Below are 19,110 nucleotides of genomic sequence, written 5' to 3'. Positions count from 1 at the left end.
GTGGGAGACCTCCAAGGGACACCAGGCACTGCAGAAGTGACGTTCTTCCCGCTCGATTACTTCTGGGCTCCTCCTTTGCATAAAAATCCAGTGCCACCAACTCCCACCTTCAGCCATGCGACTGCTTATTTCACCTCTCTTACATGCTTCCAGCCAAATTTTTCCAGATTTCCTTCTGTTCAGTGTTGAGCTGGGGTTTCCTTAGCATGGCACCCTCCAGACAGCTGCCGAGTAGCACACTGGACAAATTTACCTTGGCGCCACGGCACAGTTCTTATAAATGTGTATTGCTTCTCAACTTCCCACTGAAATTAAGGAATACTCTCTCACTAGCAACTGGAGTCTGGCCTGAAACAAGGGGCACAAGTGCCCTCGCTGCCTCAAGGCAGCGTCATTCGTCACCTGCTGTGTGCTGAGCCGACCACAGCATCCCGGGGAGGATTCACCTCAGGGAAGGATTTAAACGGGAGGAGAGTGTAAACGAATGCTTATCCCCCAGAAGAGATGGTACCCATGTGCTAACTGCTCCCACGAGCAGCCGTGCCGGGACTGGGGATATCATGACATGAAGAGGAACACCTCCTGTATAAATGAGGGATTTAATATTGGGAGTGAACAGCTCTCAGTTTGGCAGGGATGTCTCTTGTTGCTGTTTAATTTTCACTCATTGTGAAAACTGGAAGTGAAAACATTGTTCAACATACTGTTAACATACAGTTAATCCCAATAACAATGCTGACACATACAATTACTTTAGAAATAGTATCTCCTTAGCAACACTCAATTTTTAAAAGCAATTTCAGCATTTTTGGGTTGGGTTTTTTTTTGGTATGCATATCTAACCCAGGCTGACACTGTTAGATGAAATTATTAATGCATATGTATTTAAAGGATGAAGAAACATGACACACTGTAAAGCTCAAAGCATTTACTATATGCAAAACATTCCATAAGTTCCTTTTTTAAAATAACAAAGCAAACATTTTAAAAGTTAGAATGAGATACCTAAAGCGCAGGGCAGTTGAGTATTAAAATTAGCAAGAAGAAAATTAACTCCTTACCATTCTGAACATCCAGTACATGATGTTTATCCAATGTCCAGCCACCCATGTTGGAGGCATCCAGTTCATAACCCTGCAAAATGGCAGTCCGCTTTTCCCAGAGCGTTAGATCCAAGCAAGACTCATATTCATAACCTACAGACACTGAAAAAACAGTAAATTTCCTCATTAAGAATAGGATCTCGTTCAGAAGAAGAGTTTAAAGAATGTGATTTCCTTAAACTCTATCTGTTCTTCTGCTTTCCCAGACTACCTGAAAATCCCTATGGCTTCCTTAGATGTATTGACAATCATAGAATCACAGAATGCTTTGGGATGGAAGGGACCTTCAAAGGTCATCTACTCCACCCCCCCTGCAATGGGCAGGGACATCTACAACTAGATCAGGTTGCTCAGAGCCCCATCCAGGCTGACCTTGAATGCTTCCAAGGATGGGGCACCTGCCACCCCTCTGGGCAACCTGTGCCAGTGTTTCACCACCCTCATCGTAAAAAAAGTCTTCCTTATATCTAGTCTGAATCCACCCTCTTTTAGTTTAAAACCATTACCCCTTGTTCTATCACTACTGGCCCTGCTAAAAAGTCTGTCCCCATCTTTCTTATAAGCCCCCTTTAAATACTGAAAGGCTGCAATAAGGTCTCCCCGCAGCCTTCTCTTCTCCAGGCTGAACAAGCCCAGCTCTTTCAGCCTTTCCTCACAGGAGAGGTGTTCCATCCCTCTGATCATTTTTGTGGCCCTCCTCTGGACCCTCTCCAACAGGTCCGTGTCCTTCCTGGGCTGAGGGCCCCAGAGCTGGAGGCAGTGCTCCAGGTGGGGTCTCACCAGAGCAGAGCAGAGGGGCAGAATCACCTCCCTCGACCTGCTGGCCACGCTGCTTTTAAAATCCTAATCAGAATTCCAAAATCCTTTGAAAAACCATCTTGTGTTATTGAAAGAATTTTAGTTATTAAAAGTAAGTGCATTAGGACAGGTACAGAGGAAAGCCATTTTCTGAAGTACGTCAGAATGCTATTGTGCTCTAAAGTACCAGGAGCACGCAGACTCAGTACCATACTGTATACTGTCCTAGGCTGAGGGCTACTTCCTGGGGAAGAACTAGAAGTGAAAAATGACTGTGGTTTCTTTTTCCTTTTAAAGGAATTTTTTTCTTACAAGTCAAAGTCTAGATTAGTATTTTCTAATATATTTTAATATCTCTTGTTATTTCTCATCTTATTCTGCTAAGCATTTTCTACTTAATGGATACAAGTATTTGAGATGTGCTTCCCTATTTTCAAGACAACAGTAAAAATGCAAAAAACCCTCCGTAACACACATACCAACAGCTTCAGATAATCCATAGACTCTCTGGTTGTATGCATCAGTTTTATCCCATATGAAAGTGTAAGCCAGATTTGGGGATGCGGGAAACCATTTTTGGAAAAGTCTTCCCACCACTGCCACCATAAGATGAACCTTCATTAAATTAAATGGTATAACAGATTGGGTCATAGTAATCTTCAGAACAGATTTATATCCTGCAGCCCTGGAGCTTAAGTATGATAACTTCAAATCGGTTCCTGGTATTGTCGTTTCTTCATGAAGAACCTATGCATTGATAAGAAAAAATACAGTATTTGAATGATTTTGAAATTAAACAGAACAATGCAGCTACCATAAAAGGAGGCCTGACATGATGCCACACGACAATCCATTAGCAGGTATCATCTAAATCCGGCCTTCATTTAACAATGTAAAAATACATAAATAAATAACAACATTTCACCTTTTTTTCTGAAAAGCGAAGTCTAAATTCTTCGTTACACTGAAGCTTCTTAGTTGATACTTTGTGCTGAAGGATTCCAAAGATCTCTCCTTTATTTTTATGGGGGAAAGGAAGCATGCAGGAGAGGGAAAACATTCCCAACTGCTTTTTCCAAAAAGGGCAAAAAAGCATCTTTCATCTAAGTGAAAATAGCCCTTTCACATGCTGCCACGCATGTCCCAACTCACGCGTAATAAAGGCAGTAGAGCCTCTAAGCACTGCAAAGCTTCAGATTTGGGTTGGGATGTCTAATTGCTCCTGTAGGAGCAGGAAGGACTTTTAGGTGGTTTACTATTTGCATTACCTGTGGATTGTAAATACTTTGAACTAGAGCATTCTTCCATTTATTTTGAAGACAGATAAGTAGGATGCCTCAGGGAAAGCTCTTCCATATTTCCTGATCAATATTCACTACTCAGACATCAGCTCACCACTTTCTCATTTCAGAGAGGTGCAATGATTCAATTTCATTTTTAGGAGGCTCCTCCCCCCCTCTGCCTCGCCTTTTCCTCTGAGCTGAGGAGCTTTTGTGGGTGATGGATGGATGTGAAAGGTTTCTGTGTATCGTGGATGAAGACAGCCTATACTGTCCTATACTTCAGTCAGGACATAAACACAGAGAGCCAGCACTTCAGGTGAACAGCTATCAACTATTGCAGCTTATTGGGAAAAAAAGAAAAAAGAAAAAAGTATCTAGACACATTTATAAAGATAATGTTTGGTGGGAAGAGAGGGCAAAGGATGCTGAAGCACAAGCCCAGAGCCTTGGTGCTGTCAAAGGAGCACTCTTGGGGAAGTAGATTTGGAAAGCTTTATTTTACTTTCCTGTCTCCTCATCCTAAAGTCTGAAGACCAAACACTAATTTGTATTAGTGGAAAACAGACTTCAGGGAGAGCACTGTCACAAATAATAGGCTTGAGACTTCAGTGTGATCAAAAGCTGGCTACTAAATAAGTAAATACTAAGTTAGCTCTCTATGCTAGAGAAATACTTGGACACTGCTTTTAAACAACTGACTGTGTGGAACAGGGTCAAATAATGTGGTTTATGCTCTTGAGGAGGGCAAAAGGTGCTACACCATCCTCTATGTTAGCACTTTTGCTGGGATATAAAGAAAGATTTATACGGTATTAATTATACCTATCTCCTTCGCAATAACAGTAATAAAAAATCAGAAATAGCATTTTGACTCATTGTCTGACACGAATGGTTATTTACATCTGATATATGTAGGCATGCAACTCTTCTTCTCCAGTAAGACTATAATAGAGCTGTAGGAAGTAAAGGAGGAATTGGAAGATACCAGACAAATTCAGATTTAAAAATTCTTAATTCTTCATCTTCGACTGTTTCTTTTTTCCCTACCAAGAACCTGCCATCACTGAGAAGAAACGACAAGCAGTACCATCACTTGGAAGGAGGTGAGAGTGGCATCATTTGTGTTTGTAAATCTAGTCTGCTCTCCCTCAGTCTAACATACTCGCAGTATATAAGCCAGAGAACAAGCAAGTCTTTTCTACGCAAACAAACCCCCCCTCTCTCTAGAGAGATAAGTGATTGTGAACATATTCCTTTTCTAAGACTTTGAAGGAAAAACACAAACCACCTAGGAACAAAAGACAAATTCCTCCTCAAGGCATCAGCAGGATTCTCATATAGCGCACATTAAAACTAGTCTAACAGATGGAGGTCTCTGTAAGCAAGAGGAGAAAAAGAAATAATACCCTTGTAATAGGACACAATTTAATGGACATCACTGGTCTCCTGTTACGACCATTGCTTCTGTTACAACTGCAACTGTGGAAAAGCAGCGTTAAACACTTAGGTGGTCTTCCAGTACTCTTGGCTGAGATAACAGGCGATAAAGAGGACACCTTGAAGTTTCAATTTCCAAGAAATTCCACTGTGTATTTGGATTACTATCAAATTAGAAACTAGGACACTCACACAGTTCTCAGCGAGGTTTAAAACAAAATCCGAACCCCTGTTATTAGTTTCTGCAGAAACCTCAAATATCTGCTGGAAATCTGACTTAGAACTTCCTTCCTTCCATAAAATATCCCCCATAGTAACTTATTTTCTTGAGAACTTTAGAAAGGTAGAGGTAAGGTTACGCATCTCAATCTCTCTCCCAGAATCAAGCATTACAAAGAGAATTAAACAGTTTAATGTTCATCCGAAAAGTTAAATCATCAGGCACAGCAGAGAGCATCCTATGGGAGCCGTGACAACACATCAATTGTAAAGCAATCAGGAAAGTCACTGGGTATAAAAGTCACATCAGGAATCACCAACACAACCAAGCTGTCTGTACTTTACCTTTTCCAGATAGAGTATCAAACTACCTTCAGAAAGGCTGATACCCTAAGGGGACTGAGTTATAGCCCACCAGATTCTAATGGTTGACATTTATGGATGATCAAGCTTCTTGGAAGGACAGCTATGAAATATTTAACCTACAGGACTGAGATAAGGGTCACCTCAATTTTCACAAAGACAGAGTTTGTTGTCCTGGAAGTTCAAGCTGGTGACTGAGTCACATAAATTGTGCAGGCCTCCTCGTCTCTCCTGGCCAGCAGGACTAAAGCTGTCCAGGCTCTGGAATGCTTTCCTGCTCCAAAATATAATATGATTCAGGTGACATGCTCTGATGGTATTAAGAACCCTGAATAAGGAATTTGATTCAATTAGGGGGAAAAATGCCTGCTGTATTGCTGTGATTCTTTTGGCAAAATGAGCAACTTCAATAGAGGATCCGAGAACAAATTTCACAAATGAGTGCAAACTTCAGTCCTAATGTCAGAAAAAGGTTCTTTGCTGAGAAGAAACAGCTGAACTGCTGCATTAACTTCTTCACCGAAAGGGCAGTCAGGCACTGGAACAGGCTGCCCAGGGAAGTGGTTGAGTCCCCATCCCTGGAGGTATTTAAAAGAAGGGTAGACATGGTGCTTGAGGACATGGTTTAGTGGTGGACTTGGCAGTGATAGGTTAACGGTTGGACTCAATGATCCTAAGGGTCTTTTCCAACCTTAACGATTCTATGATTCTATGATTAAAACATAACATCATCTTGGTTTCAGAGGCATAAAGGTGGCATTTTTAGATACAGGTAGATATTGGCAACTACTGCTATTACACAAAGACTGAGACCAAGGAGTACTAAAATTATATTTCTTTAAGTAGAAGCTGAAACTGCTCATTTCAAGATGGAAAAATCTTTTTCTTTTAAAAAAAGACTTCCCCTAGAATTGAGGCTCTTAAAAGAAGTAACCTTGAGTTAACAATATAAGACAATGAGAAATGAAAAGGGGAAAAAATAGTTGGTTTTTCTAGACTTAAAACATTGCTGAGATACCACAGAGAAGAGGAAAAAGCCATACATTTGTAGAAACCTAAAAATGTGTCCATAAAAGCATAAATCAAGAGGTGTATATAAACTTTCAAACAGAAAGGAAAAGAGAAGAAAACCAGAAAATGTGCTGGAAAACAAGGATGCACAAATGGAGATACTTGGCTCTAAGAGTAATCTCAATTTTTTTCCCAGTACAAACTTGAAGTTCTGGAGATTTTAGCTAAGTGAAACTAGGATGCAGCATCCATGTAATACTGGAATGTCTAGACATCCTATTATACTGCCCTTTTAAATGATAAAATAGGTTAATTTCTTTGCTGAAAATCTGGCCACCCTGAAGTTACAATCAGTCATTTTTATTAACTCACTGAGGCCCGTATTTTACACTGAATTCTTCTGGGTAAATAAATTTTGCCAACTTCTGCTGTATAGTATTGCCAGCAGTGAGAGTGAGTCAGGGGAGAGGAAAAAAAAAAGTGGGCAACCTTGAACATATAATTTGAAGGAAGACTCTTCAGTCTTCATTCTTCCACACACTTGAGGTGACGGAAACAAGCTGCTTGGGACCTGCAGAAGGCATCTTGCAAGCGTACGTAACTGGATAATAGAAGTTTAGGAGAAGGAAAGCCTCAAAAACTCGATTTCAGAATTGTTCATTGTGACTCGCATGTGGGTTTATGCCAGACCACACTGCAATATGTGGCAAACAGACATGTATTATATTAGGAAAAAGACAGGAACAATATTACCTGACACATAAAAGCAGCTCCAGCTTAACCTGGTCTCCCTCATCTGCATGCAGTTTACTGTCTTGTTCCACACTAATTAATCTCAGCTAGTTAAGTCTAGGCAGAGCATGCTAACTTGCAATTAAGAGTAGATAAAGTCATGCCTAAGTAGTTCAAATTTAGTTAACGTTATTTATTATCATCCCTGTTGAGTAATGATCTGTTGGTTCTGTGACCACCCCTTTACGCGCTGCATTTGTTCTTTCCCCTCGCTTGCCGTCTTTTTTCAGTTGTCTTTGTGCTGCTTCTTTGGTACAGACTTTAATTCCCCCTCTGATCAATTTGGGATGCATAAGCCACTAAGTACACTCTTTCGGAAACATTATCTCCAAGGGATGATGAAGCACTTCAAGGGATGATGATTACAGCAGCACATCGTTTTCTCCTGTAGGACGTGAGAGTGCGTGCTGTCACACCACACGAACAGGGTGACTAATACTGACTCAAGGAACATGGGGAACAGTTTCTTTCTTTATGCCTTCTATGAAAAGATCTACAGCAGTTCCTCTGGAGCTGAACAGGTTTGAATGGAATCTGGTTCTGCCCATCTTTTACCAGAGCAGTGAATTTTCTGGGAGACAGGCTGCTGAGGGGAACCTGACCCTAAAGGGGAATGTCCCAGGCACGGCTGCGCAGCCCCCACTTGCCGAAGCAGGGGATTACATGTGTGAGGAGCAAATAATATAGAAGAAAACACTCCTTGACATTTTTTTTACACAGTACTGGAACCAGATTTTTGCATACATAATGACAGTACTATTTTTACCTCATCATAAATGACCCATCAACACCAACTGCCTAGGATCCGCTGAGAATACCACCTTTCCTTCCGGCTGTTTTTTTAGGGAAATCAACTTGACCCAACAGTCCTGCCTGTCAGACCGCCCACCTCACTACTTTTGAACCTGATAGCCAATTTCAACTACATTTGAAATAACAGTAGAAATCTCTAAAGATAATCCAGTTACTTCAGAGTTTATTAAAAAAAAGGTTCAGGTAGGGAAGAAGTAGCCAAGTTGGCACTCCCATGAGAACAAAGCTGAATGCAGTCCGTGGGGGGAAGGACTGTATGTGGCAGATAGCTGGAATTACAGCAATGGGTGGGAATTAGTAGGAATCCAGACTTCATTAGTCCCACTGCTCATGAAATGACTTGTTTACCTAGACATTACAAGTGTTCTTTGAAAAAAGGTATTTTCTGACATTCTTCTCTTGTTACTTTTTTCTTGATTTATACCCCATCTATCTAAGCCATTTTCCATCACTTCAGGAACTGAATCTATCATCTGTTGCGAAAACAAGTAAATCAGAGCTGTTTTTCAGTGGACTGTGTTTTGCAAATACTTTCTTTTAATTGACTTGCAACTATCAAAGGCACAGAAATGATAGTGAGGATAAAAGCAACAATTTTCTAGCACAGTCTAGATTTGTATGAGCGTTTAGTTGTAATTCCCTTACATCTTTACTTTAAACCTGCTCCTACCACGAATTGCTTAATGATTTTGCTCTTTCCTTAAGAGCTCTGCATGAAAACATTTGAATACATTTTCTATGTTTCCCTTGAAGAGACAAGGACATTTCTTAGTGAATGGGAAAGAGTGCCCTATGTAATTATGACATTGGGAAGGTGGGGGAGAGAAGAAGAGAGGGAGGGGGGAGAGAGAGAAAGGAGAGGGAGAGAAGGGAGAGGGAGAGAAAGAGGGAGGCAGAAAGAGTGCTGTTTCTAGCACTAGGAAAAAAACTAGGAAAAGTTTTACCAGAAATCAATAATGAGATAAATATTACTTCTTGAAATGCAATTCGGCTTTAATAGTTGAGGAAGACTATATTATGGTTCGTTATTTGAGACAGAGGAATTTAATACATCTATGTTAAAGAACAAAACATTCCAGCCACAGCTTTTTCCGTTTAAAGCAAGGTTTTGATGTCAAACCTTACTTTCGGTATTACAAGTTCTGAAGAAGCAGATTAGCACACATGCTTATTGGCTTGTAAGCCTGTCCTTGGTGTTACAGAGAGTTCTTCTAGTTTATAAAAATCTGAGTGTCATGCTATTTATTAGGACTAAACAGATGAATTGAACTGTATGGGTCTTTCACACACAGTGGAAAAACACCTTTCATTTTCAGTTTCTGAGGTGCACTTCTAATAAGAGGGCAGTCCAAAAAGTCAGATGTACTATAATGTGTCCACTTGGATGGGCCAGTGCCTGATTGCTGAAGACATTCTCTAAATTAAATCATGCAAACAAATATAAAACCAGACGCTGGTGTACACCAAACTTTCTTACCTTTTTTTTTTTCAGATGAATTTTAAAAATCATGCCGTAGAATAAATAAATTGGCTTGAAAATAATCACATGTTGCAAATTCTTAGCGCTTAGTCAGAATTATTTATTTTTCAACAGTAGTTTGCACTCTTTTCATTATGGTTGCTTAATACTAGCCTGTGATAAAATGCTATTTATTTGAAGCACACTTTACCTGTGTCTCTGGGATGATAGGACTATCTTCAGGAGAAATTCTAAAGAAGGTGGATAAAGGCGATGACACGATAACGGGGTTTGGCCTTACAAATCCGCTCAGATCACAACTAGGAATGTCATTCTCTTCCTTCTTCATGACCAGGGTATCCATGACATAAAAGACATTCCAGGGAATCCATACTGTGTGATACTGTGTCAGAAACGGTGATCGCTCAAACACCAGTGTCAGAGAGGCACCACCATTCGCTACCAAGTCAAACCTAGAAAAAAAACCCAACAGGGCTAGCTAGTCAGCAAATTCCCCAAGCCATCAACAGCCTCCATTTTACAGACTGATTCTTCATTCTGTTGTACTGCTCTGAAGGCAGAATGGCTCTACTGGGAACAACAGAGAAATCAATTAAATTATAGTACATAATACTTCACTAAGAGAATGGAGAGTTTGGGATGCTGTGTTTAAATTAAGCTAGCCCTTCTACATCTAAAGTATAAAATCAGCATGTTTCACATTTGAAGAACGTACAAAGTACAACTTTGGTCAATCACTTTTTTCATCTCTTTGGTTTCCATTATTTTATTATTATCTTATTTTTACAAGCAGCTCTTCAGTAATGCCTTTGCTGTCTTTATGACTTAGAAGTGCTTCAAAGGGAACTTACATTCCGTCTTGGCGAGTGATTGTATATCCATAGTCTGGGTAGTGTAGAAAGGAGACATTGACTCCAATGAGTGGCGTTCCATCAGCAGTTAATACTTGGCCCCTTATGACCGATGCAAGACTGTGAAAAGGATGCAGGATCAAATTAAAAATTTGCTTTTTTCATTCTCTTTTGAATGAATAAAAGCTAGTAGAGTGAACACACACACACATCTCTACATGGTATCAACTACCATTAAAAAAACATTCCTGAGACTCTAACCCTTTTACAAGTTCACGTAATTTACACTGTATAAACAAATACCTTGAAATCTACAGATAATAATTTTGTTTCAATATTGTTGATTTTACTTTGGTCCATTTTGTCTGTACTGAGTTACTAAGACCAGAAATTCACTGAAGAATTTTAAGAACTTATAAACTCTAGATGTTCCCACTGTTAGTCATACCTCTGGCAGACTCTTAAAGAACAACGTACTTTTCAATTAGTATCAAAGTAATCTGTAAAACTGCAGGGACTATGAAGTACAAAATTTAAAAGAGCAATAAGGAACATTTGTGCAACAACTTTTAATCAACTGCTGTGCCCAAACACATTAATGCTGTTAAATTACTGCAAACGCAGTAGTTCTAGTGTAAATCATCTTCCTTCACTCAGTGAGATCCCAGACACCTGCTTCCTGCTACTGGTTTATTTTCAGGTCATTACTGCTTCGTAAAGCACCAGTCAAATAGTTTATGCAATTATACTGTCGTGCACTTAACAGTTCTATTACATTAATTCATAATTTATATTATTTAGTGAGCTCAGTTTAAAAAGTGCAGCTTTGCTTTTCCTTCTGAAGTGTTTTCATTGCTTTGATGTACTTCCAACTGTGCTAGCCCAAATCAACTGGTTAAATAAAGATTTATTTAATCATTAATGAAGTGCTCTGTTAAAATACAGGTACCACGCATGGCAAGTACCTTCTGTAACCTACTGGCACTAGCAATTTGAATTTTGCAGGAAATGAGACAAAACAAGCAATTTGGTATATGAAGAGAAAAGGTCTCTACTGAAAGCCCATGCCATGAATTTTGCAGTCACAGTGGATCCTCTCCTAAACATGAATCTCACGCGCTCTTCAATGTCTTTCGTATTCATGAGTAAATGGTAAGTCATGCTCACCTCTTATTAAAAGGACTTTCCCCAGGTATGACATGAGTGCTGTCTGCTCCAATGAGAAAACTGATCCGGTCATAAAATGCTTTGGCAGCTTGCTGAGACGGCGACTGTTGGCTTTGGCTGATAATGTCTTGGGGATCAGGTAGTCCACGACAATAAGGCTGGTTTTGGCAAGAACTCTGCAAGCAGCAGTCAGGATCCATACAGTCAACTAGCCCATCTGTTGGCAGAAAGTCACACAAATGAGCAAACTCTTCCTCCTGCCCCTTTGCATGTGAATGAGCCAGCCAGCAGAGAGATTAAAAAAATTATGTAGTATGAAAGAATACTAATAATTAAGATTGTAATGAATTCACTTTCAATTAAGGAAAGAGAGTTTGTTTCCACTGAGTTCTTAAACTCCCATGGAAATCCATGCAAGCTGAATACGCTCAGTATCGTGTATAAATTAAACCTCTTTATTCGATACTTTTCTAAAAACATGTGGAACAAACCAGAAAATGAAAGCACTCAGGCTCTGCATACACTGTTAACTTATAAATATTAAACATTTTAGGTGGGTCTGAGTAGCTTTTATGTGAGGTTATTTGGCTTGCTAGAGAAAAGAAACAAGTAACTCCCACTCTGCTGTTTTCCTGAAGTTTTTTAGCATATCTATGCTGCAAGTAGCTTTAAATATTTCACAACATTTATCAAGGTGGATTCCTTTATACCTGGGCAGAAAGATTTTGTTGCTAGTGGCAAAGGCAATTTCCACAACTATTTTGCATGAAAATGTATCAGAGAACAAAATCCGTATTTAACATTTAGATTTTTTTCTCCCAAGTAACAAGCGATAGGACAGGAAGAAACGGCCTCAAGTTGCTCCAGGGAGGTTTAGCTTGGATATTAGGAAAAATTTCTTCACCAAAAAGGTTATCAAGTATTGGAACAGGCTGCCCAGGGAACTGGTTGAGTCCCCATCCCTGGAAGTATTTAAAAGACAGATAGCGCTTAGGGATATGGTGTAGTGGTGGACTTGGCAGTGTTACGTTAACGGCTGGACTCAATGATCTTAAAGGTATTTTTCCAACCTAAATGATTGTATGATTCTATGACTCTATTTTATTCTGAATAAACGGATGAGGAATGCTGGCCAGTACAAACAAGATTTAAACACATGGGTGCTTTTATGCTTATGTGCTGAAATATTCACATATAATGAGCATTAGATCTGTCACATCACTGGAAATCTAATTTGGTGAAAGATTAAAATCAAGATCAAATTGATAACTACTAATTTGCTGTAAGTAAAGTCGTAAGGAAAATGAGCCTGGAAATGTCAGCTACAGAAAATTTCTAGATGAATGTAATATGGTATCACATAGCTGATAATTGTTTCCCCAAAAGAACAGCAAGACTGAAATAGCTCAAACATTTTATTATTCCATTTAGATTAGAGAGGGAGCTTGCTTGCTGCACTAAACTGAAAAATATACCAGTGCAGCACTTGGAGGAAGCCCATGACTGCTTCTCTCACAAAATAATGTAGCTTTAAAGTAAAACTTCTTTCTGGAGGGAAAAATACCATCCATTTTTGTTCAATCGTATGTTAAAAGAGTGTAAGTAAACAGAGATCTTCTAAAGGTATTCCTCTAAGGATTGCTGTGCTATGTGGATCAGTTAGAGGACTGGCAAAATAGTAAAGGACTGGGACTTCTATTCTTTTGCACATCTAAAATTCTTATTTAACTTGGCTGACATTGAAGTCAGTTCAGAGAAAATAAAAGGGATGAAAAAGTCATCGTTAAGTATATCAAAGTTTAAACTTTTTTAAGAGAAAAGAAAGAACGTTGATTTTTCCTGGGATGAGGATATGCCAGAGGGTCATGCTGCCATTCAGATAGACCACGACAGACTGGAGAAATGAGCTGACAGGAACCTCGTGCAGTTCAACAAAGAAGTGTGAAGTCCTGCACATGGGGAGGACCAACCCCATGCACCAGTACCTGCTGGGGGACAACTGCCTGCAAGGCAGCTTTGTGGAGAAGACCTTTGTCCTGGTGGACGCCAAACGGAACATGAGCCAGCAACATGCCCTTGCGGCACAGAAGGTGCCAGTGACATCCTGGGCTGCATTAGGAGGAGTTTTGCCAGCAGGTCAGGGGAGGTGATCCTTCCCCTCTATTCAGCACTGGTGAGGCCACACCTGGAGTACTGAGTGCAGGCTGGGCTCTCCAGTACCAGAGAGACATGGACATACTAGAGAAAGCTCAGTGAAGGGCCATGAAGATGGTTAAGGGCTTCACACATCTCTCCTACGAGGAAGGGCTGAGAGAGCCGAGACTGTTTAGCCTGGAGAAGAGAAGGCTCGGGGGGGAATCTCATCAGTGTGTACAGATACCTAATGGGAGGGTGTAAAAAAGACCACCTTTCAGTGGTGCCCAGGGAAAGAACAGGGGACAATGGGCACAGACTGAAACAGAGGAAATTCTGTCTAAACATCAGAAAAACTTTTTTTACTATGAAAGCGGTTGGACACTGCAACAGGTTGCCCAGGGAAGTTGTGGAGTCTCCATCCTTGGAGATATTCGAAACCCAGCTGGACATGGCCCTGAGCAACCTGCTCTAGTTGACCTTGCTTTGAGCAGGGTGCAGGACTAGATGATTTCCAGAAGCCTTTCCAACCTCAAATAGTCTGTGACTCTTGTAATTTTCTAGTCTCTTTCTTGTACAATATGAAACCCTTTCCTAGCTGAAGTACTGACCTCCCTTGCTGGTTTTAATTCTAGAAGCCTGGATCAGTGTCAAAGCTGGGGGTACTGATGGTTAAAAGTACAGTTTTGGGTTTTTATATCTCTGTATGGTCTCCCAGGCAATATTTGGTGCAGTTGCCAAAGAAATGCTCAAATTTCGTCATTCATCTTTGTTAGTTTACAAAAAGGAAATGTACATCTGGAGTATAGTCTGCAGGTCATAAAACTGCATGAGATTGACACCTTCTGAACTAATCAGCTGGAAATGCATTTTTACAAGCCTCTCCGCTAACATCAATCAGAGAAAGAATCTCATTTTCACCAGCCAAGATACAGGGATACGCTGTTTGTTATTTTTCTGTGGAGTTTATCAGCAACTTGCCCAGGCGAGTGACGGATGGTTATGAATCTGGCTCCTTATAACTTGAGAAAACATTTTTCATTCTTTCTCTGTACTTATGTGGCTAGAGTTATCTAGTACCACTAAGTTGAGTACTCTATTGCACTGTGTGAAGCAGAGTAAAATTTCCTTTCTGAAATGGCTCTGCAAAATTATTGATGAATTCTGTTTAGCCTGAAAAACATGAGACTTAGCTCAACACTGGCTTATCAGTTATATCACTCAAATATGATAGTGAAATTATAAAGAAAATAGAAACTCCTACAGCCACCTGGACAATCATTATCAGTCTCAGAAGGTTATTTTGCATTTTTTTGTTCTAGATGTAAGCGGTTCTTCTACATACAGAAGATGTAATGACCACATTACTGTTTTCTTCCTCAAAAGCTAAAAAGCTAAAGTCTAGCTGTAAAAATCTTGACTAATGTTACTTTTCCGTTTGTTGCAAAATGAAGAATTGCAATGGAGCATGGTCTGTTGATAAGATTGCTTAGTTGGAGAGACTAATAAAACCACCAAAACATTAAATGAGAGGAGTCAAGACAGAGGATTTCACACTTATGGATGTCTGAAAAATAAGATGCATCAGTGGGTGTGTTTGCTTTTGAATGGAATTTAAAGGGTATGTATAAAGCTGCTGGAAGGAAGAAAAATAGGGGGACAGAATAAGCCCTGGGCACAAGTTCTGTCAGTGTCAAGGGGAGATCATGGCCAAGGACCTACATAAATCACATTCTTGGTAAATAAGTTGATTATATATTTAGGCAACAAAAAATCTCCATGAAGTGAAATTCAGTGCCCACATAGGAAGAATACAGTTTTGGAGCTATGATGCTGGCCATCCTACCAGGATAATTTCGGTGACTGTGGCACACTAAGGCAAGGGGCTGGAAAGGACAGAAAACTGTATTAACAAACGTCAGTTATCCTCACATAGCTCAATTTTACAACAGGCTATAATGAATGGACTCAATTATAGACACCAAAAATGACTGCCTGTAGGAGCAGCTGGTCAAAAAAGCCACAAAAGCAGAAATAGCCCTTGATTTATTCCTGAGCAGTGCACAAGGACCTTGTTCAATGTTACTATTGCAGTATCTCTATAAACCCACCTATAGTGTACTCGAATTCAACATGCCTGTTGGAGTGAAGAAGCCTAAAATATAAAGTGTTGGAGTCTAAATGAGCTGTCACTCCAGAAAGAAATCTCGGAGTCTCCATGGATAAGTGCTACGGATACATCAACGCAGGGCTCCCCAGCAGCCACAGGTGCAAACAAAAATCTGAAGAATAATGGCAAGTGTTGGAGCATAAACCAGAGAACATGAGCATGCCATTGTATCAGTCCTAATTCAAGTACAAACTTCCTGAAATTTCCTGAGCTTGGGTTATCTTTGTACTTAGTAAGCCTTCTGACATTCAAAACATTCTGGGGCAGTAATTTCCTACTTTAATTAGCAGCCTGTTAGTATACCAAAGATAATGTAAGTTCACATTTGTCCTGTTATATTCTTTTGCTAAGGATTTGCTATTAGCCACTATCAGACAAGAGGCCCTGGTTTAGGTAATCTTCAGGCTGAATTTGTACTACTCTGTGACAATGCTTATCGGGAGCAGGCTATCCTAGCCTATGCAAGTAATTACAAAAATACGGTAGTGATAAGTACGCTTTACTTTATTACAGTATTTATTTTCATTTTAGTAATAAAAGAATATTAATAATCCCTTAAATCCTGCTGGTGGAAACCTGTAACTACTCGTAATAATTGGATAGGAGCTAATGAAAAGCATACTTAACAAAAGAATCTGTTCAATAAAGACCTACCTAAACTAAAGAGTAAACAGCTTATTCTTCCTACCGTGATGACAAAACATTGCCCACTTTGTTAAAGTATAATAGTGACACATTTTTTCCCAAGTAAAGAAGTTAGGCTTATTCCACCCACGGACGACTCTGACTTCCCCTCTCCCCACAAAGTAATTAAGAGTTTAATTCAGACTAAGATCTGCTTGTTGCACACACATTCCTTGTGGGTTGCTAAAATGCAAAGAAAATCCTGTATTTTATTATCCAAATCAAATACATGGAAAAATAAAGAGTGATCCTTAAAGAGAAAGGAAATGATCTGCTAGACTCTCAGAAATCTGTATTAAAAGGAAGATGAGCAATAATCATCCCATCATATGTCAATAGTATCTAGAAGGGAAAATGATCAGGCATGCCTTGATGTCATTAGCATTTCCTATGGAGAATATTCCCATTGAGGTCCTTGGGATGCTCATATTCACAGAATTTGAACAATCAGTCCCAGAAAGAGCTAAGAATTAAAGGAACAGCAGACACTGTTATTAATGAATTATACTCATATTAATATATGAAATATATTCTATCCAGTGTAGGATGAAACATAAACATTAACCAGAGCATATCAATTAGCTAACAACCAAGATAACTTTAATTACATAACCACTGAGCCTAGTGCAATGTAAATCACACTACCTGCAGTCATCGGTATAAATTCAGCATAAGTGCTCAGATAACCTAATCTCCCACAATAAACAAATACAGCAGAGGCATCCTTGTGCCATTGCCTGTAGCTGTCTGGAATTTGAATGGCTTGCTCGAGAGATTAGTGGGCTGATTGCAGGTACTCTTGGAAAGGGAAGAAACACTGCTTCTCTTTCCAGGTGGGTTTCTGGCAAAGAAGATTTTCTTTTCCCAGTTTTGTTTGGTATGCTTCCAGTTTTTAATTTTATTTAATTGTTATATTTTAACCCTTTTCCTCAGCCACTCGTCAAAGACTGAAGTGAATATGCTCTTTACTGAAGCATATAAATTAAAATAAGGTCCACTAAAAGAGAAATGCCAGGGACTAATAGCATTATATAGGTCAATCATGGCAAAACAACTGTTTGGCCAGTCCCTTCCTCATACATAGCTGCATAATGTCTGTAAAGGAAATAATGAAAAAAATTGAGAGAAAAAAGGCAAGAAAATACCAGCAATAGACTTTTTTTTTTTGTTTTGGCAATATTGTTCTTTCTTCTTGAACTTTGAGTTATCCTGTTAGATCCTTCTGCTCCAATTCCTCGTTCCCTTTCCCCTTTTCCTCACAAACAGCTATTATTGTTTTCAGTCTGAAGGAGCATCTTCTTTTCCCTTGTTCTGTTTACGTGCATTCCTGTTCACCTTGCTCCTCTTTCTCCCACTGCTCCGTTATCTGCTCTTGACTCTCCTTCTGATATGTCACATCCTTCTATTATCTTTAACATTTACTGAATCCGTTTTAGTCTGTCACCGGGCTTTCAACGTTTTTTCCCTTTTTTTCCCTTCATGATCTATTTTTTTCCTTCAAGTTGTTTATGCTCTAACCTAGTTTCTTCTCTTCCTTGCTTTGTCTCCTTTCATGCTCGCAGGTTTCTCTTTCTTCCTTATGCTCATAGTTCCCTGGCCCACCTGAGCTTAATTCCCCAAACAGCACATCTCTGCATGGATATGCTATGGCTAATCGTTCCTTCTGCTCCCTTCCTACACGCAGAAATTCAGCTTCACGCTAACTCAGATTGCATATACCAGATTGCATCAGATTCTTTAGGCCCCTAAATGTGCAAAACTGACTCAAAATATACAATATGTAATGGAGAAAGATGACAAATCAAATGACGTGTAAAGCAATAAACAGCAGCACTGTTTGTGTTATTTATTTTCCTTGGGAAGTAAATGCTGCTGTTATTTATGGTTTGTGATGTGTAAGATCCCACCTGCAGCTGGGGTATGAGAGCAAAGAGCCAACCAGCAACAGCAAAGGCATACGCAGTCTAAAGCTGAAAACCAAAGTCACAGATGACTTTATCATCATCCAGAGGCCCTAATGGAGTTTCTTATCTCTGCTCTGAATCTGAAGGTGTTAAACAAAAAAAGAGTTGATGAAAGAAGGGGAAGAAAGACAGACAATAAAAGCATTATGCTGATCTAATATTTGACTGCATTCGCATTTAATCTTGTTTTTGTGTGTTTTTTTGTGTGATTCTGAAGCCATGCCAAGTCACAGCCCCTCTACCTTCCCTACCCTACAACGATGACTGCAGATTGATTCCTTAAGTCAACAGTCCTGCCTGCATCTCGCTGCAGATTGTTACCTGTCACCTGAATGACAGACTGCAGCAAAGCAAGCCAAAAAAAAAAAAGACTTCTGGGAGCATCCTGTCAGTCATCTGAGCATTCACAGGCTATGGAGGGATAAGATCTCTGTAGACTGTGCAACCAATTGTTTCCAGCAATAGTATCATAGGTCAAAATGTAAACTCCCCGTTCGGCCTTTTCTCTTGGGGTAATTTCCTTGTGAGGTCACTGAAAATTTGAACTCCTTTCTTTTTTATTTCCCTCCACTACAGTTCACTGAGTTGAGACTATGTTTTATTCCCGTATAAAAGAACATTGCAGGGAAACTAAGGTGACACCCATCATTTTCTAAGTACATATCTCACCTGTCATAAGCATCTTGTAAGGCTTTGCTGATACGCCATATAAAAGCACTGAATACCGCAGCGTATTCTTACAGGCATAAGAGCTAGTAAAATGCGTGTATGGTTCTCATGGCAGTATTTCATCACCTGACTGTAAAATCTCCGTTCCTCAACAGGTTCTCCCCAGTGTGCTA

General features: G+C 39.7%; 1 protein-coding gene across 7 annotated transcripts in view; it reads right to left on the bottom strand.

Moving 5' to 3' along the window:
- The window catches only part of TENM3 (teneurin transmembrane protein 3), a gene marked incomplete at its 5' end in the record, with an annotated part of 317,770 nt that overhangs the window by 44,944 nt on the left and 253,716 nt on the right, over positions 1 to 19,110 (bottom strand). For all 7 annotated transcript variants that reach the window (XM_082316366.1, XM_082316360.1, XM_082316361.1 and 4 more), the window contains 5 exons: positions 1,062 to 1,205; positions 2,381 to 2,648; positions 9,490 to 9,751; positions 10,151 to 10,270; positions 11,318 to 11,534. In XM_082316366.1, coding sequence (XP_082172492.1) covers positions 1,062 to 1,205; positions 2,381 to 2,648; positions 9,490 to 9,751; positions 10,151 to 10,270; positions 11,318 to 11,534 — 1,011 coding nt within the window. The remainder of the gene's footprint in view (positions 1 to 1,061; positions 1,206 to 2,380; positions 2,649 to 9,489; positions 9,752 to 10,150; positions 10,271 to 11,317; positions 11,535 to 19,110) is intronic.

The sequence above is a fragment of the Platalea leucorodia genome (assembly GCF_965183815.1).
Source record: "Platalea leucorodia genome assembly, chromosome: 6".
NCBI lineage: Eukaryota > Metazoa > Chordata > Aves > Pelecaniformes > Threskiornithidae > Platalea > Platalea leucorodia.
Note: the sequence above shows the minus strand (reverse complement) of the source record. Positions and strands in the feature narration are given on the sequence as shown.